Source organism: Podarcis raffonei, chromosome 8, assembly GCF_027172205.1.
Source record: "Podarcis raffonei isolate rPodRaf1 chromosome 8, rPodRaf1.pri, whole genome shotgun sequence".
In the NCBI taxonomy this organism is placed as follows: domain Eukaryota; kingdom Metazoa; phylum Chordata; class Lepidosauria; order Squamata; family Lacertidae; genus Podarcis; species Podarcis raffonei.
Window position 1 is genome coordinate 68,179,577 of NC_070609.1, and position 19,991 is coordinate 68,199,567.

The 19,991-nt window shown below is 46.5% G+C and overlaps 2 protein-coding genes across 2 annotated transcripts; one reads left to right on the forward strand and one right to left on the reverse strand.

Moving 5' to 3' along the window:
- The first annotated feature begins 4,519 nt into the window (after nucleotides 1-4,519).
- LOC128420323 (claudin-16-like) lies at nucleotides 4,520-10,459 on the forward strand. The gene is made up of 5 exons (XM_053401929.1): nucleotides 4,520-4,636; nucleotides 6,390-6,492; nucleotides 8,317-8,481; nucleotides 8,959-9,153; nucleotides 10,371-10,459. Exons 1-5 carry the CDS (start codon nucleotides 4,523-4,525, stop codon nucleotides 10,457-10,459), a joined length of 666 nt encoding a protein of 221 aa, XP_053257904.1. The 5' UTR covers nucleotides 4,520-4,522.
- Nucleotides 10,460-11,935: 1,476 nt separating this feature from the next.
- On the reverse strand, nucleotides 11,936-18,430 carry LOC128419655 (claudin-16-like). Its single transcript, XM_053400608.1, has 5 exons — nucleotides 18,271-18,430; nucleotides 15,902-16,037; nucleotides 15,625-15,789; nucleotides 13,601-13,665; nucleotides 11,936-12,364 (listed from the first exon to the last, which is right to left on the reverse strand). The coding sequence occupies exons 1-5, from the start codon at nucleotides 18,373-18,375 to the stop codon at nucleotides 12,170-12,172; spliced, it is 666 nt and encodes a 221-aa protein (XP_053256583.1). The 5' UTR covers nucleotides 18,376-18,430; the 3' UTR covers nucleotides 11,936-12,169.
- Between the last annotated feature and the right edge of the window lie 1,561 nt (nucleotides 18,431-19,991).

A 19,991-nucleotide genomic window follows, 5' to 3' on the forward strand; every position in this document is an offset into this window, starting at 1 on the left:
AGGTGGTGCTGTGGGTTAAACCACAGAGCCTAGGACTTGCTGATCAGAAGGTCGGCAGTTCGAATCCCCGCGAAGGGGTGAGCTCCCATTGCTCAGTCCCTGCTCCTGCCAACCTAGCAGTTCAAAAGCACGTCAAAGTGCCAGTAGATAAATAGGTACCGCTCTTGCGGGAAGGTAAACGGCGTTTCTGTGTGCTGCTCTGGTTCACCAGAAGCGGCTTAGTCATGCTGGCCACATGACCCGGAAGCTGTACGCCGGCTCCCTCGGCCAATAAAGCGAGATGAGCGCCGCAACCCCAGAGTCGGTCACGACTGGACCTAATGGTCAGGGGTCCCTTTACCCCTTTACCTTTTTACATACAGTATATTAAAAATGGCAGCATGCTCTCCTCCAAAGGATACCCAAAGTGAACTCTGCTGCCCACATGTAAAGGACATGTATTCCCGGAAGACACCTGGGAACTGTCATTCCCCCCCCCCCAGCAGCCAGCACATATAATAAGCAACCATTTCCAGGAATCTTTGTGGGAAGGCATGTGTTTTAAACCTGTGGGGCAAAGGACGTAACGGCTTACAAACTTACAAGTGCTCTTACTTCCCATGTCACAAACAAAAGAAGTCAGGGCTGAGAAAATGGTGACCTGCCAACCTTCGCCTAGCGAGTTCATGGCAATGAAAAGAAAAATCAGGTTTGAGTCAGGCCAGACTTCCCAGCTCAAGATTTACATCCCCTAATAGCTGGTGTGCCCTGCGCTGTCTTTGAACATCAAAGCTCATCTTGCAGGAGGTTTTGGACTTATCCATCCTTGGTCCAGATAAGAGGAGGGGGAGGGTGGACCTGGTTGAAAAGTCTGATAAATGATCTTCTCTGAACCTTTTCGGAACCCCAGGCAACAAAGCAATCTACGTGGCCCTCCTGAACTGGCCTCAAGACTTTGAGCTGTCTGGCAGAGCTCCAGAATGCTTCATACCAAACACAGAAGCTCTTTCTTCCGCTTTAACAGACACTTCTGTTTGGAAGGGCCCAGCAAGCAGCCTCTTGTCTGATGCTCAAGGCAAATGAAGCAGCAGTAAGAATGATTTAACTGTTCATGGCAACAATGGCAGCTCCAACCTGTTATCTTAACACTCAGCATCAAGAGGAGGCACCCACACTTTGCAGGCACTGGGAACAAGCACGTGTGACAATTCCAGCTGCAGACTTGGGAAACAGGAAGAGAGGGAGAGGTTTTTGGCCTTTTCTGCATCAAAGATGTGGTCTTAATCACAGGTCATAGAATTGTAGATTTGGAAGGGGCCGTTTGCATCAATTGTCCAAACCCCCTGCAATGCAGGAATCTCGAACCCACAGCCCTGAGACTAAGAGTTGCCTGCTCTCCTGACATCTTGTCTCTCTCTTGAGTGCTCTTCCTCTTTAGTCTCAGGGTCACCCCTTGTAGAACTCAGCAGGGAAGAGGATGGGGAGAAAGCTAGCATTGCTTGGCTTTGCCTGTCATTGGCTCTAGCGCCACCTACTGTTGGGCTCCCTCCCTTTTGTCCAATGGGCACCAGCCACCCCTGATCCCGCTGGCTACTGTTGGCAACAGAATACCAGACTAAGATGGATTTTGGTCCGATTTAGCAAAATCATTGCATTCTTGACCTCTTAACAAACCCTCTACCAGGAACCCAGGGATCCGCAGGAAAGGCTCCCAGCCTTTCTTTTGGAGAGGTTGACTGGAACCTCTAATTCCGGAAATAATTGATGTAGCCTTGATCCTCAGTGAGGAAGTGATGGATTTAGTTCTGGAGGGAGGGCACACCGCTGCGTGCCAGTATCGCCTGCCAAGCTCCCGAAGATGCCAATACCTGTTTATGCTTTCTGACCCATAGCCATTTTAATTGCAAGGAAGCCCATCACGCTGTTAAAGCCCAAAGCACAGCTGACATGGCTTGGATTTTATTTTTTATTTTTTAAGGAGTCTGATTCAGAGACAGTTTCAATTGCTACTAAACAGGCCAGTGGCAGGGCTGGCAGGTGGGGTTCAATTCTGCCCCCTGTACTGTCAGGTGGGGTTCAATTCTGCCCCTGTACTGCCAGGTGGGGTTCAATTCTGCCCCTGTACTGCCAGGTGACGGTTCCTGGGTTTGGTGGTGCAAACTCATGTCACCTTATTGACGTTTTAAAACTCCTGGAAAAGACTTAACCTGAATTTCTGGCTTCTCTTCAGATGTTCTGTGGGATCTCCTTCACAAGGATGACAGAAGCAGAGGCCCTTGTGCACCCAACTTAAAGGTAAACTCCTAATGTTGTGATCTTCCTTGGGAGGGCATTGTGGTCTGTGAGAGAGGCTCTGTCACTGAGTTAAGGGCCTTCCCTACAGTCTCCTGTTTCCACTTCGAATAGGATGGGGGCAGGAGGATAATAATACTAATAATTCTTACAGTCTTATTTTCTTTCTGGAAAGATGGGGGGGTTTCTAGAAATGGCGGAGGAATCAGATTAAGTTCACATTTAAAGGAAAACCTAACAAAGTCACTTTCTCCGAAACAATCACTGAATCAAAACACAGAGAATTTCTATTCCCTTCACAGAGCTAACAGATCCCAGAGTTCCCTAGGAAGAGGGATCGGCTGTTAAACCACTCTGGGAGTTTTAGCTCTGTGGGAGGAATAAGGGTCTCCTAACAACTCTCTGCACCCTTAACAAAGTACAGTTCTCGGGATTCCTTGGGGGAAAACCATCACTGTTGAAAGTGATATGCTACTGCAGTGCAGATGGGGCTTTAGTTAAGTCTTGACTGAATGTTTGTTGTGATTCGTTTGCGGGGCTGTTATACAACAATGAGCAGTCAGTGAGCAATTTGTTCTGGTGTGCTTGCAGGACTTTTTGCTGCCTTCCCCCACAGAAGTCCGCTTCCCTTTTATTTATTTTTCAAAAGTGGATTCGTTCCAAAAGGGTGACAGAGGGCTTTGATCTGTTTTCATTGCACAAGCCTACAATTATGCCATGCACTAGGATCCCTCCTGCAAAACACTGAGAATCTCAGAACATCCTTTGTCATCCTTTTCATCAACACATCACCAGCTCCCTTCCATCATGCCTCCTTCCCCTGGTGCTACGAGTTGAGTTGGTTACTTTCCTTCCCTTTCCCGCAAACACAACCAGGCCGTGCAGGTGAAAACTAAAATCATTCATAGCTCAGAGGCAGAGCATCTGACCTGCATGCAGAAAGTCCTAGGTTCAGTTCCTGGCATGTCCAGGTATGGCTGGGCAAGACCTGGAGAAATGCTGCCAGTCAGTGTAGAGAGCACTGAGTTTTTTAAAAGAAAACCCACCCAAATTCCTGTGGACCAAAGAAGCCAGGGCCCTTGAGCGATGTTCTGTGTGCTTCTTTCTAAGTCTTAGTGATACACATAGAGACCTATAAGCTCAGCTAACTAGCCAGGCTAGAGGCCTTGTGCCTTATCTCGTGTTAGGAGCAGCTTTAGTCCCAAGGTTGTAAACAACCTTCCTAAGTGTCTGCATTTTTTTCCCCCAAGCCAAACAATATCCAGCTTTATTAAAGGTACTTTTCATAAAACAATCAATCAATGGTATTCAGGCAGGACATGGTCTACAATCTGCAATGTTTTACAACAAATTCCAACTCCCCTTTCTTCTTGGACTACCAAAATGTAAAGTTACTATATAAAACCCAATGAAATCATTTGACACAAGAGAGTCCTTTGTTTCCTTGCCTAATGAACAGGTAATGAAGGAAAGACCATACATGGTATAATTAGTATTGTGTTGTAACTTTATATTGGAGGACGTTTATGCATATGTATTCCTTTAACAGATAACAGCTATGTATATAAAGCTTTGCTAACCGTTTGGAGAGTGATCCCACTGAGCCATTATTGCTAGCAATAAACACCCTTTGTTTTATCACCACCGTGTGGAGATTTCCTTCAGCCTCAAACGTTAATTTTGCTACATTAGTATTCCGTTTTTAATTTTTTTCTAGCTTACCTTATTCCTTGGGGAACCCTTTTTTATGTGGCAAAGCTGGCAGCACAGAGGACAATTCAGGTGCTTGGAATTGGCATTATTGCGCAATCCCCTCACCCTTTTTAAATTTTCGTAAGGGTGGAAGTCTTTTCCTGCTTGCCTAACTCAATTTTCCTCAAGCCATTGGTCAAGGAAATCAGCATGAAACGAAAAACATATATGATTCTGATAGTCTCTTGGGAACAGAGTGCATATATGTGGACTCTGAGCAAAGGTGCGTTTCATAGAATTATAGAATTGTAGCGTTGGAAGGGGTTCAAAGGAGCATCTAGTCCAGCCTCCTGCAATGTTTGTGTGTCTTCATTCTGTAAGTTTTTTTTTCAAACGACACCCATCTCCCCACCCAAAGCAAACAGGGGACAAGCTGGGATCCCTTGTTGGGAGCAAAGCTCAGAGGTTGCTGCAATTTGGGGGGAAGCAATTTTGGGCAGGGTGAGGAGATACCCAGAGCCTTACGTGTGTCTCCTCCTAGCCCTTTGTAGTTCTCCCAATGGCGGTGGCTTTGCAACTGATGTCCTTCTGCGTCGCTCTCATTTCAACCCTCTTCCTGGTCGCGGCCACATGGACCGACTGCTGGATGGTTAATGCTGACGACAGCTTGGAGGTGAGGGCGAGGAACAGGAACAGGTAGCTGAGATCCAGCATGTTCTACTACGCTGGGGTAGCCACCTTGGTGCCTATATATGCAACCATTCCTATTCTCCAGATCTATAATTGCATCCCCCTTCCCTCAGGGCCCCTCCATAATAAGAAAGGTTGCGGTCACCCTTCTCTGCTTGTGGAGTGCTTTCCCTGGCCATGCCCACCTGGGGGCAACCTTTACATCCAGTGGAGGCAGTTCAATCTGCCCTCAGCCAGGCTCTGCCACCTCTCTACCTCCTTATAACAAGTTCAGAGGGTGGCGCTGCCTGTTGGCTCCCTGCTCCTTAGTCTCAGTGTTGCCCCTTGCAGAACTCAACAGGGAGGAGGATGGGGGCGAAAGTGGAATCACTTTCACTTTCTGTCATTAGCTCTGGCACCACCTACTGTCAGGCTCCCTGCCTGCAAAATGGGCACATTTTGGCAGCTAAAGTGTTCATCTCTCCTGGGGTACCTGATGAAATTTGATTGTAAGCCAGCCCTGTGTTAGGCAACCAGCTAGTTATAGTAGTAGTAGTAGTAGTAGTAGTAGTAGTATAAATAATAGGTGAGGAAAAGGTACTGGTATGCTTTCGAACTGCTATGTTGGCAGAAGCTGGGACAGAGCAACAGGAGCTCACGCCATCACACAGATACAAACCGCCAACCTTCTGATTAGCAAGCCCAAGAGGCTTGGTGGTTTAGACCACAGCGCCACCCGCGTCCCTAATCATAACAGGAACTGAGCCCAATTACCTATTGGAGCTCTTTGCTGTGCAAAGTGAGTAGCATATGGCTTGAGAATCTAGTTGCAGAGTTGACTTTACCTGTTGCAATCCAACATGCAGAGATGCTTGTGGAGTAAGAAAAGTAGTTTATTGTAGGTAGTACATAACTGGGATAGGGAACTGTTTTCGTTCTATCCTAACCAACTAATCTGGGCAATACAAAGGCAGCCATGCTTGCTCCTTTGTTCTCAGAGGATAGACCCAAGGTGTCCTCTCATCTTGAGGTCCAAAAGAGAAGTCAGAGGAGGTGGAGGAAGTTGTAAATAGGATGCAACCTAAGATGTTTCAGTCTAAAACATCCAGTCCTTTTCAGCTCTGGCCCCAGTCTGGTGGAATGCTCTGTCACAAGAGACGAAGGCCCTACGGGATTTGACATCTTTCCGCAGGGCCTGCAAGACGGTGCTGTTCTGCCTGGCCTTTGGGCTGGATTCAGTCTAACCCTCCCTTCTTATTTTTGTTTTTTTGATGGAACCCCTTATATGGGATTTTGTATATAAATTTTCCCTCGGCACTTTTTGCTGGCCCATGTAGGACCAGCATGAATAGTTGGCCCCAGTGAATATTTGACATTTTCTCCCCTTATGGCTTTGATCTATAGGCTACCACTAAAACAAGACTGCATTTTAAGCTGCATTTTAAACTGTATTCTAACTTTTATTTTAATCAACTGTTTGTTTGGTTTTTGTTTTGTTTTAAAATGTTTTTACTGTATTTGTATTTGGTGTTAGCTGCCCTGAGCCCGGTCTTGGCCGGGGAGGGTGGGATATAAATAAATTTATTATTATTATTATTATTATTATTATTATTATTATTATTATTAACAATGAGATAAAACAGTAAGTTTAAAGGTACAGCGATAGCCTGGAAATGTGGAGGTCCCTTTCTCTATCTGTCTCAGCCCCAAGCAACCCCCTTTTTTGCACCCAAAACTTCCAATGATCTTCTTCGCAGGTCAGCCACAAATGCCGAGGACTGTGGAGGGAGTGTGTCACCAACATGCAAGACGGTATCAGGACCTGCGACCAGTATGACTCCATTTTAGCAGAGCACCCCTGTAAGTCTCCAACAGCTGATGGGCTGAAGCATCTTCGGGTGCATTCAAGTTTCTCAGCCCTTGCACAATTTGCGACCCTCCCCTTCTACAGTTTGCCCCAATTGTGGGGGGTGCTGGGAGGTGTTTCTGAGCATGTTAAGATTGCTAAAAGGGCTGGAACTGATGATCAGGCCTCCAGGGGTGGAGTAAAAATGCAGAGATGAGGGCTGACCAGTGGAGAGTCCTCTCTAAAGTAAGGTTGGATAGGCTTACGTCAGTGGGTGGGAGAACTGGATTCGGAACTGGTGAGCCAAATTTTATCTCCCGCCCCCCTCCATGGGCCAAGTTTGACCTGTCAATCATCTGACATCACAATGACATCAGGGGAGCTTTTCTTTAAATAGAGCTGTGCACTGAGGCCCCGACCATTGTCTGATCATTGGGGCTTGCACTGCACAAGGCATGACCTCATGGGTCAAATCACGAGCCCCAGCACAGTTGTCAAACCAGTGGCCTATAGTGATGATAATAATGTGCCCGTGATCTGTGGCAATGCAAATACTCTTGGGCAAGCTGTATCTCTCTCAGCTTCAGCCTCAGTTTGTTTTTTGGCAGTATAGGGGTAATAACACTGCCCTACATTTTTAGAGTTGGACGGGGGTAGTGCTCCAATCTCCAATAAAAATAGGGATGTCCTATATAATAAAAACAACAATTTTATTATTTATACCCTGCCCATTTGAGTGGGTTGCAACAGCCATTCTGGGCGGCTTCCCAACATATATAAAAACATAATAAAACATTAAAAGTTTTTTAAAAACTTCCCTATACAGATGTCTTCTAAAGGTTGTACAGTTACTTATCTCCTTGGCTCGGGGGTCACGTAACTCCAGACCCTCCAACATTTATCCGATGAAAATACAGTGGTACCTCAGGTTACAGACGCTTCAGGATAAGAACAGAAATCGTGCGGCGGTGGCAGTGGGAGGCCCCATTAGCTAAAGTGGTACCTCAGGTTGAAAACAGTTTCAGGTTAAGAACAGACCTCCAGAACAAATTAAGTTCTTAACCCAAGGTGCCACTGTAGAGACTTCCTAAGGAAAAGTGGGACATTCCGGGATCTAATCAGAAACCAGGACGGCTTCTGTAAACTGGAACTATTCCTGGAAAACGGTGACTCTTGAAGGGTCTGGTCTGCAAAATGGGGGAGGGGCAGGAGGCACAATCTTGGATGGACTGGAGGTCAGAGGCACCAGATTAGGTAAATAAGGAAGCAGGAGCTAGAGGAAGAGGCAGAGAGGTCGTCAGAAGACAGGTCAGGTGCCAGGTTGAGCAGGGAAGAACCAGGGGGGAAGAGCCATAGCTTAGTGGTAAAACATCTGCTCTGCATGCAGAAGGTTGCAGGTTCAATCCCTGGCATCTCCAAGTATCCTAGGAGAGACGCCTGCCTGAACTCCTGTATAACTGCTTCCAGTCAGTGTAGACCATCATGAGCTGGATGCACCAATGACTCAGTATGTTAGCTTCTTATGTTTCCATTTAAATCAGCTCTTTATCTGGCACCTTGCTTTAATTTTAGGAAAGGGACCTAGCTCAGTGGTTATAGCTCCTGATATGCATGCAGAAGAATCCGGGTAGAGAAATGGGAGGGACTTCTGCAAGAAATCCTGGGGAGCTACTGCCCACTGGTGTAGACATTGATGGTCTAAGTGGACAAATGACCTGGCTTAGTATTAAACAGACCTTCAAGGTTCCTCCCAACAGAGTCAGCCAGGGGACGCCAGGCCAGTCAGATGCTTCTCTGACTGACCTTCAACTACCTTGTATTTTGCTGTCCCTTCTCAGTGAAGATTGTGGTGACTCGAGCATTGCTGATCACAGCTGACATCCTCTCGGGATTCGCGTTAGTCTTGCTGGCGCTGGGCCTCGACTGCATCAAGTTTCTCAAGGACGAGCCACACGTTAAGCTGAAGATGCGCTATTCGTCAGGATTAGTCCTGGGAGTCGGAAGTAAGCACCTTTTCCATTGGGGTCTGGCTTTGTTGTTATCGACCAGGACAGGTACTGAGGCAAGCCTTGAGGTGGAAAGTGGAGTCTCCTGTACAACCTCTCTCATCCCTCATAATTACACAACGGGATGCATTGGCCCTGATTCTAGGACAGGACCACACTGTTTTCCATCCAGGTCTCCTTTTCTGCTCCTTTAGATAAGACGGCCATCCTGTGTTGTGCCATGACTCACAATGGAAGCCATTTTGTGTTATGCCCCCACGCCTACAGCCAGCAGCCATTTTGTGTTATGCTGCACACCTCAGGGCAACCATTTTGTGACTGGCCCAAATATGCCCACTGGCACAAAATGGTCAGTTGATATGGAGAGATTTTGCCACATATATGAACATATACAGAGGGATTTGGGTAGTGGCCCAGTATATGGACTAACGCCTCTGCCTTTCTTGAGATAATTGTGTTTTCTTGGCCCACCAGGTGTCCTCGGACTGGTGGGCTCTGTCTGGTATGCCGTTGACATCTATATGGAGAGGACCACTCTTGTCTTGCACAGTGTGTTCTTGGGAGTCCATTATGACTTTGGATGGTCTTGCTGGCTGGGAATGGTGGGGTCCTCAGGATGCTTCGTGGCAGCCATTGTGTTGACTTGCTGCCTTTCTACCGCCACAGGAGGTCAGTACGAAGAGTTAAGAGTTCAGACACAGCAGCAAAGGTGGTGTAAGAGGAAAAACCATAGTAGTTATCACTGGCTGTAGATATCCCCCAATTGTCCTAAGAGAAGGGTAGGAAACTTGTGCCTCCCTATAATGCTAGGACCTGGGGCTATTCAAGAAAACCAAACGTAGGAGGACTCAGGACAGAGAAAAGTACTTCTTCACAACACATGTTTAAATTATGGAACTCACTATAATAAGAGGTAGTGAGAGCCACCAACTCACGTACCTTTACAGGAGGACTAGACAAAGTCAGGGAGGCTATCAATGGCTACTAGCTAGTTATCACTATGTTCTGCCTCCACTGTTGGAGACATTATGCTTTGGAATACCAGTTGCCGGGAACCACAAGTGGGGAGGGTTGCTGTCGTGCTCAGATCCTGCTTGGGGGCTTCCCCTAATGGGCATCTGGTTGGCCACAGGATGTTGGACTAGATGGGCCTTTGGCCTGATTCCGCAGGGCTCTTATGCTCTTACATGTTCTTACCCTTATGTTCTTACATTCTCCAGATATTCTTGGGCTACAGGTTCCAACCACCCTACCTAGCTACTAGCCATGCTGCCTAGGGATGATGGGCCCTAGCTGAATTCCTCCCACCCAACAGTGAGAATTTGGAGGTGATGTCAGGAAACCCTGCTCACGGTGCTCCCCCCACATGGGTGAAGATAACCTAGCAGGGCTGTTACAAGATAATGTATGCACAGTAGTGTAGCATGGTGGTGGGGCTACTGGGGCGATTGCTCCAGTGCAAAAATTCTTACGAGTGTGTCTCTGCAGCTTTTGCCCCAACCTTTTGCCTGCCTCACCTGAACAGCACTCCAAGCAGGAGCTGGGAGAGGATGGGCCCTTGCAACCTTTGGCTGTGTGGCGCCCCCCCCCACCAGCAGAGGAGGTGGGCAGACGGTGAGACTTGCCACGGTGGTGGTGCCCAAGCCCAAGGAGCTGCATGCACATGTTCCGCCGCTGTGCTGAAGCTCCGTCCAGTAGCAACATCAGCGCCGCATGGAAATGCCACTTAGGGGGCACAATAATTTTCTTAGGGGGGCAATACTTTCCTTGCCCCGGGCAGAGGCAACCCACGATACGCCACTGTGTATGCACTACTCTCCAAGAGCACTAGAGAGGGCCACGTCGATTTCTAAATATTGTGACTTCAATTCTTCTTTCCAATGCAGGTGCTGCCCCCCGCAGGAGACCTCAGCGCCCGACACACCATTCGCCCATAGTCACTTGCAAGATGTATGCCATGGCTTCCCGCGTGTGACACGGAAGCAAGCGGTCCCAGTGAGCGAACTGCCTCTGGAACAGCTGCTCACGAGCTTTTTCTCTCCATGCTGGCTTCGGAGGGAAGGCAGAAGACCACTTTGGGGCCTTGCCCGCATGGCGCGTGCCTTCTCCCCCCCCTAAAAAACAACAGTCCTACCCCTGTGTGGCTTAGATGACTGCTGGTGAAGCAGGAATAGGGAGCCACACCTTGCCCCACCCCTGATATTGTGGCTCAGATCCACTCTCTGATGCTTGTACATTGAGCACAGCTGTTTGCAAAGGAAGCCCTACAGGCCTAGAGAATGGAAATGCTATTGATCACAACACAGCTTCTCCACACCTGGGCTGCATTCACATGGCAGTTTATCCCATTTTCCTGATCTTCCCTATCTGTGAATTTCCACATTATATTTGTGCTTCCGCATAATGTCAAAGCCCCTTCCAGAAATGCAGCAGAATATGGTGTAAGCTGAGGACTCATTCATGTGCTACTTGCCTCCAGAAAAAGAAGAAAATCATTTGCAAATAGCATGGAAACGAGTACTAAACTTGCACTACATCCCACTATAGTTCTTTGTCATGCGGAAGCTCAAATGTGATGTGGAAATTAACAGCTAGGGACATGTCGGGAAACCAGAAGGAATCGCTATGTGGTTGCCATGCGGCCCAAGCTCTTTGGAGTGAATCCTGATGCTACATACTATATATTTATAGCACCCCTAGATGAGATGTGGGGTTGTCATATTGCAACAAGGGCTGGATGGGGGTGGGGGGATTCAATTCATCTCACATTTAAAGGCAAACATATGGAAATTTGTACTTCCCTAAATAGAAGTGCAACCATTATTCAAAATTCACACTTCTCTGAATTTTGCAATGCGGTTCTCCGATCAAGTAAATGCCTCTACCAGGGGATAGGGTGTCAAAAAAAATAACACCTGTTAGTGGGGGAAAATGACGTTCAAAACTGTATTCTATAGGGGGAGATTGCTTTGCCAAAGTGTGTTTCTTAGGGGAAATTGCATATGAACCTGTGCATATTAGGAGAAAATTGCACCACAACACTGACAATTTTTCATGAGGACTTTAAAAAAGAATTGAAAACTGATGTGGGAACAAAGAGGACTGAACGTAAGGCTGGAAATATGAGAAACGGAGAGAACCAAAATGGACAGCTTCACCCATCATTAAATACTGGATGTCTTTTGCCAAATCACAATTCCTTTTTTTATATATTTGCAGCTCCAAGGGTGGATAACGTGTCACCTTCCAGCACTTAAAAACAAATTTGCAAAACTTCTCAAATGCAGCAGAAATGAAACGAATGCATGGCTAAATCTGAGCCCCCCTTTGAGCTTGACACCAAGGCCATGTGGTCCTTCTGGCTGCTCCCCGGTTGGCCCTGCTACCAATCGGCAATCAAGTGTGAAGACCAGTCTGATGATGCAGAAAAGACACAATGCAATCCAACCAGCCAGCTGCTTCTGGTTTAATTGGAATCTTGCTTTATGGTTGCACCCGCTTCAACTATTTAAATCATATAGCTTTTAAAGCACGTGGCATTTAAAGCATATGGCTTCCACCAGAGAAGCCCAGGAACTGTAGTTTCCCCCCTTGCAGAGCTATAATCCCCAGCACCCTTTACAAACGACATTTGCTAGAAAGCCAGGGGTTGGTTTGTCAGCAGAGAGAGGGCTGGGCTCCTTCTTCATAGGTAGGTTTGCGGCCCTTTGGAGGTCAGTGGGCTGCAGAGAAGGTTCTGCTTTCTCTTCGGCGCCTGGGCATCAAGGCAGTCGGCGGTGATCAGTAAGGCACCACCGGAAGTGGTGCAAGCGGCGCCCGCGGCAGCCATCCAATAGGAATAGCCAAGCTCGTAAGTCACGCCAGGGATGCCCAAGCTGACCTGAAAGAGAACTGAGATAGTGAGCAATCCCTTTTCTTTAAAAAAACACCCCGGAAGCATTTTTATTAGGTATAGTAGGTGAAGAAATACCAAAGTGCAATCATAAATTGTTCATGTATGCTACTACAGCAGCAAGAACTCCTTTAAGCCCCAAAATGGAAGCAACAAGAAGTACCAATGATTGAAGAGTGGCAGATGAAAATGATGGACTATGCGGAATTGGCAAAGCTGACCGGGAAAATCTGAAACCAGCGTGATCAAGCTTTCCTAAAAGGCTGGAGTAAATTTGTACAACATTTGAAGGTCATTGTAAACATTTACCAACACTAGTAGGGTTGTAAGAAATCTTGTAATGATAATGGTTATTACCTTTTTTACATTTATTTGAACGTGGAGATAAGTTGAATGAGAAATACGTAAAATAGAAGCTCATACATCTTCCACTCAAAGTTCACCCTTATATCATAGCGTTCATACAAGGATGAACTTTGAAAGCCATGAGACGGGAGGGAGGGAAGTTGATTCGGCTCAGAAGAGCAAAAAACAATGTGGATAATAAGATTATGTTTAAATTTTGAAAATGGAAAAGCAATAAAAACACTACAAAAAAAGAGATGGTGAGCGATCCCGGACACTCTGCAGGCATCGAACTGGGTGGGAGCAGCACATTTTAAAGGCATGTGTTGATTACCATAAAAAAATTCTCACTTCTAGGGCTTTGCTGGCAGAAAGCCCCAGGTTCAAATCCTGGCATCTCAGGTACTTCTGGGAAAGGGCTGAGACCCTAGGGAACTGCAGCCAGTCAAGGCAGGAGGTGGATGGGGAACGCCCTAAAGAATCCATGTAGCTTCCAAGACGTTCTATACTAAACTCCATTCCCATTGGGGGATGACCACAACTGTGTGGTAGAGTGTCTACTTTGCATGCAGGAAGGTCCCAGGTTCACATCTAGCCATCGCCATGCTGGGCTGGGAAAGACTCCCTTCCTAGAGAGCTGGTGCCAGTCAGTGTCAACAATACTGGGCTAGGAGACTCTGGCATGAGGCAGCTTCTGCCATATAGCTCAGTCGGTAGAGCCCGAGACTCTTAATCTCAGGGTGGTGGGTTTGAGACCCATGTAGGGCAGAAGATTACCACAAGGCAGGGGGTTGGACTAGACGACCTCATGCGATCCCTTCCAACTCTACAGTTCTATGATTCTTCTGTTCATATGTTCTTTTAGGCTACCTTACTTACCTCAAGCTTATACTTTTGAACGGTGTCGATGCCGTACCACAGTGAAGCAACCGCTCCAGAGAGCCCTGTGAAAGGGAGACCATTCCACATTAGAGTTTCCAGCTGCCGTGGCTTCCTTAATAATAATAATAATAATAATAATAATAATAATAATAATACAGTGGTATCTCGGGTTAATTACTTCATTCTTTCCAGAGGTCCATTCTTAACCTGAAACTGTTCTTAACCTGAAGCACCACTTTAGCTAGCGGGGTCTCCCGCTGCCGCCGCGCCGCCGGAGCAAGATTTCTGTTCTCATCCTAAAGCAAAGTTCTTAACCCGAGGTAATATTTCTGGGTTAGCGGAGTCTGTAACCTGAAGCGTATGTAACCTGAAGCGTATGTAACCCGAGGTACCACTGCAATAATAATAATAATTTATTTGGCGGCTTCCAACAGAATATTAAAATACAATAGTCCATTAAACATTAAAAGCTTCCCTAAACAGGGCTGCCTTCAGATGTTCTCTAAGTTCTCCTCTAAGGATAAATAGAATTTTAAGCTTTTTTTTATATATAAAAAAAGAAGAAGCTGTGCACACACCTTCGGCTGGTGTGTATCCACCTAGCTAACTTTTATTACTACTGCAATAAATGGACAACGCCAACTTGGGCCCATGAATTTCAATGGGTCTATCCTGAGTAGGATCGACACTAGATTGACCTCAATCTCATACAGGGATGGGGGTGGATTTTTATTTCTTCTGCATTGAAAGGTGAACCTACCCACTTTTATTTTTACATTTCTATCTCACCTTTCCTCAGTGGAGCTTAAGGTGGCATACATTGTTCTCCGGCTGCTGATTATATCCTCAGAACAACCCTGTGAGGTAGTTTAGGCTAAAGGACAGCGGCTGGCCCAAGGTTACCCAGTGAGCTGAGGGATTTGAACCCAGGTCTCCCAGGTTTTAGTCCAACATTTCTAACCATTGCACTCAACCACATTGGCTTTCTAAAACAATTCAAGAATACAGCCATCCTTAGAAATTCGTGCTTCCCTGGATCTTGCAACGTATTTCTCGAGCCAAGTAATGTTTACAAAAGTGTATGTGTTATTGTAAAGGAAGAGAAACATACAAATGCATTATATTGGGGGGAAATTGCTCTGCAAAAAAAAAAAAGGTATGGGTTAGGCAAAATTGGAAATGTAAAAAAAAAAATGTGAATAGTAGGAGAAATGTGCACTACAATTGGGGGAGGGGGGAATGAGAGTCTGTGAAAAACCGAAATTGGCAGATATGCCCATCCTTGGTGTCACACTGAATTCTGGAAGGGCGAGATCTCTTTGTCATATTCTAGAACATCATCCTATGATGATGTCATATTCAGTGCTAGTCCTACTCTGAATAACGGGCATGACCAACTTAGTTCAATGGGTCTGCTCAGTGCCAGATTTACGTATAAGCTAAACAAGCTGTAGCTTAGGGCCCCACTCTCTTGGGAGCCCCCCCCCCCAAATTTAAAGGTCCATAAATTACCATATAGCATATATTCAACACAAAAAACAGTGACAATTTGTTGTTGACAAAGGACAGCTGGACATATAAAGGGCCCCATTACCTTCAGTAGCTTAGGGCCTCATCAAACCTAAATCCGGCCCTGGGTCTGCTCTGAGTAGGACTTAGTTGGAGACAACCCTATACTTCCACATATTACTCTCTTTCAACTTAAATTTACTCATTTTGAGCAATCTGCACTGCTTTGTCGCTACAGCTGTTCCGACTGCACGAAGTTGCAGGTGCAGACTGCCATAAATGCGGGATCGGGTTTAACCACCCCAATACCATTGTGAGCACAAATCATCATATGTGGAATAAAAGGGAATCTGGAGGGTTCCTAAGTTTTTTGGTTGCTGTTAAAGGCTTTAATGTGGGACTAATGTAAAAAGGAAGAGGAAGGAGGCACCCTACAAACAAGACTGTGGGAGGCATGGTTTAGATCGAGTACTATTCTGCCCCAACCTGAAACAAGGCAATGCTGTGCTTACCTCCTAAGAGGAGCAGGATCCCAGCAGCCAGGGAGAACTTCTGTTTCTGAAGGACTCTGCCGTGCATTAGCTTGGTACATTTCATGCCAGCAATGAAGGGAGGTGTGGCAGAAAGAGTCAGAAAGGCAGAGAGGATCACCAAGACCCGAGTGACCACGAGAACAGCTGGTGGGATGGGGTGAAGAATTGAGAGAGAACAAGATTTTAGAACATGGAAGGCACCTTGAAAGGAGATCCACCCTGCTCCAACTAGGTGGACCTGGTTTATTTTCCTTACGTGGATGCTCGCTGAGATAGGAGATCGGGATGTCACAGGTCCAGAGGTCAGCGACGTTATCAAACACACACTCGCTCCACAACCCCCGGCACCGGGCACTCAGCCCCACCGAAGACAGGGGGTCCTTGGCATCTTGCTAGAGAAGGAAAGAGAGAAAGAAATGTTGAGTTGGAGTTGAGTAGAAAGGTGTTGGTGGACTAACTCAGTTGTACCCAGGCTGCCCTCCCCTCAATTGGTTAGAGCCTCAGGATTGTGGCTGGAGGGAATCTGTCCCCTATTCAAGGGTGGAAAGAACCTGAGGCTCTCCAGATGTGGTTGGACTCCCTGAAGCACCCTTCAGCCCCAAGCATGGCTAATGAACTGGGATGGTGGGAATTGCAGTCAGCGGAGGCTGGTGTCCATGAGGTCTGGTAGGTCAGAAGGCAGGGAGGCCAACAGTAGGTGGTGCCAGAGGGCGTGGCAGGCAGAGCCAACTCATTCTAGTTTTATCCACATTCCCCCCCTTGAGTTCAATGCTGAGACTAAGGAGGAAGATGAAGACACCCAGGACTACACTCTGGACTCGTTGTAAGAAAGAAGGAAGGTGAGCAGGGAGGAATCATCAGGGGTTGGGTGGAGAGAGACTTCGAGAACTAATTTTTTAATTAGAGGTTCTTAAGCAGTGGCCTGCAAACCATGGGCTGTTCATGAACCCCATTCAGCTGGTCCACAGACCAGGACAGTTGAGAATAACTTCTTCACACAGTGCGTAATCTGTGGAACTCGCTCCTGCAGGAGCCGCCATACTTGGATAGCTTTCAAAGAGGATTGGAGAACCTCCTGGAGGAGAAGACGATCAATGGCTGCTATCCATGGTGGCTGCGTTCTGCCCCCATGGTCAGAGGCATCAATGCTTCTGAATACCAGTGGCTGGAAACCACAGGAAGGGAGAGAGGGTTCTTGTGCGCAGGTCCTGCAGGGCAGGTTTCCCATTTGAGGAATCTGGCTGACCACTGTGAGAATAGGAGGCTGGGCCAGATAGACTATTGGCCAGATCCAGTAGGCTCTTATGTTATCATGTTCTGACTGTCCTGTGTCTCAGGCACTCTCATCCTCACAGCCCACACTCTCTCTTTTGTCTGTCTGTCTGTCTGTCTGTCTGTCTGTCTGTCTGTCTGTCTGTATCTTTCTCACACACAGGCAGCTCACTTTTATAAATATTAGTAAATACGTTTGACAGAGCAGGCTCCTGTGCACCCAACACCCGGAGAGGGTTCAGCAACGAAGAAAGGAAGAAGCAGCGATGGCTCCCGTGGCCAGTGTTTACCCAGCAAGGGCAAAGCTGGGGGCACTGGCCCCTCTTTATCAAAGTCACCAGAAGCAGGTTTGACCTTTCCAGGAGTACACTGGCCCTCCCCGCTGTGATATATTTTCCCCAGAGCTTAACGTTCCTATGGCAACCAGGCCTTGGGTTTGACAACAGCACAAGCCAAGCACCCCTCCGGTTCAGTTCTTCTATCAAGCAAGTTTTCAATTTCTTCAGAGAGGGAAAGGGGCACCAAGAAAATTTTGTATGCTGGAATGAGGGAATGGCTCTGAAGCTGATCTAAGGTGAAGAATTTCCCAGAAGGACTTTGTGTCTTCGTCTTGTAGAACACAGTGCTAGATTGCCCAATGGACTGATTAAGCACATGTTTCAGGTACCAGCAAAGCAGGGGTGCGCACACACACACACAATAAAATATATTTCTTTTGGGAAGTAATTTAACATTTGAGATTTCCAAAAAATAAAAAGCTTCTAAGTAATCAACATAGGGAAAATCAGAACTTTGTTAGGCTTCCTTACCCTCCACTACAAATACTTCCCTCATTATTCCTGTTCTCTTTTTATCACTTGTCCCCACCTAAGCCAGGGAGCGTTCCTCCAAACTAATGAGAGGAAATCAGATCCTGTTGGGTGTCACAAATGACATACATGCATGTGCATTTCAGCATACATGTGAGTTCTGTGTCATTACAAATAGGACAATTTTATTCTATGGTTCAGTATTGTTTTTATTTTTAATTGCACATTGTCAGTGCTTGGGACTTCTACAGGTTGCGATCCAGTGTATGCTATCTACACATTGCGTGGAGGAGAACAGCCCTGCAAAATCCAAAGAAGAGCAAAGGTTGGCTACATTGCACTTAACATCTCGTTTCAGAACTTGAAGTTTGCCTTTGGAAATTGAAATCAGACAGGTTTGTGCATCCCTACCCACAGATGAAGCAGGAAAAAATGAAAACAACCAAGGAAACCAAAGGGCAGGTATTTGGCACAACACAGCTTTTAATTCCACCCCCCTCCCGCCCCCTTCCCAGCTTTAAAGTTATCTTAATTTGTTTCTTACCCTCCAGCAATCTGCTCCGGCGCCCAGAACAAGAAGCAAAAAGCCCAGCCCTCCCAGTCCCATCGCCAGGATGTCTGTTGCCACTGCCATGCCCGGGATCTCCATTCCAGGCTCAACTAGGAATTTTCCTTCGCAACATCACACACACACACACACACACACACACACACACACACACACACCACACTTTTCTCCTTGGAACCAGTAGACCAGAAGGTGACCAGCAGATCTAAGTGGAAAGGACTTTGGGAGGGAAGCTGGTAAAAGCCAGCATGTTCCCCCTTGTGGAAATGGAAAGAACATGCATTTTTGTTGGTGAAGTCAAACTGCTGTGTTAGCTGCAGGACCAGACTGTCTCCAGGCACTTCGAGATCATATGCAAGTGGCTACACCGGGGTTAAGGTTGCCAGCCTTCATGTCACATTTGCCACCTACGTAATCTGGATTACTTCACTATCCTACTGAATTTGTTCTGTTGTTGTTGTTGTTCTTTAGTCGTTTAGTCGTTTAGTCGTGTCCTACTCTTCATGACCCCATGGACCAAAGCACGCCAGGCACTCCTGTCTTCCACTGCCTCCCGCAGTTTGGTCAAACTCATGCTGGTAGCTTCAAGAACACTATCCAACCATCTCGTCCTCTGTTGTCCCCTTCTCCTTGTGTCCTTAATCTTTCCCAACATCAGGGTCTTTTCCAGGGAGTCTTCTCTTCTCATGAGGTGGCCAAAGTATTGGAGTCTCATCTTCAGGATCTGTCCTTTCAGTGAGCACTCAGGGCTGATTTCCTTAGGAATGGATAGGTTTGATCTTCTTGCAGTCCATGGGACTCTCAAGAGTCTCCTCCAGCACCATAATTCAGAAGCATCAATTCTTCAGCGATCAGCCTTCTTTATGGTCCAGCTCTCACTTCCATACATCACTACTGGGGAAAACATCGCTTTAACTATACGGACCTTTGTTGCCAAGGTGATGTAGAATTTGTTCTACAGTTATTCAATTCTTGATTTTGTCTTATGGGGATGCAGCTTCACTCCCCAGCTATGCTACGCATTTTGATAGGAAAGGGTTTTAAAAATTTATTTGTGAGACTCTTTTTTGGCACAGTTTGTTATGGAAAAGGAGCATACATTCCGAGTCACCTGCTAAAGCTTTTCAGGATGAGGCAGCCCCCATATGGATGGGGGGCTGTATAATAGGAACCCAGGAAGCTGCATCACACTGAGTCAGACCATTGATTCATCTAGCTCAGTATTGCCAACACAGACTTGGCAGCAACTGCCCAGGATTTCAGGCAGGGGCCTCTCCTAGGCTTACCTGGAGATGCCAGAAGGTGGTTGAACCTGAGACCTTCAGATGATGCTCTGCCACTGGGCTACAGCTCTTCCTCATCATCATTCTGGGCAGGGCTGGATTTAGGTTTGATGAGGCCATAAACTACTGAAGGTAATGGGGCCCTTTATATGTCCAGCTGTCCTTTGTCAACAGCAAATTGTCGCTGTTTTTTGTCTTGAATATATGCTATATGGTGATTTATGGACCTAATAGGTATCTAAAGCCATTTCCACATAACGAAATATGTATTTTATCAAAGTAAATGTTGAACTGAAATACAATTAAGAAATATATTAATAGTGATATTTTAGGGAGCAGGCTAGCAGGCAGGGCCCATTACTTCTATCATAGAAGCCTTTGAACACAATTATAAAATTTATAGAGAAGAAATTT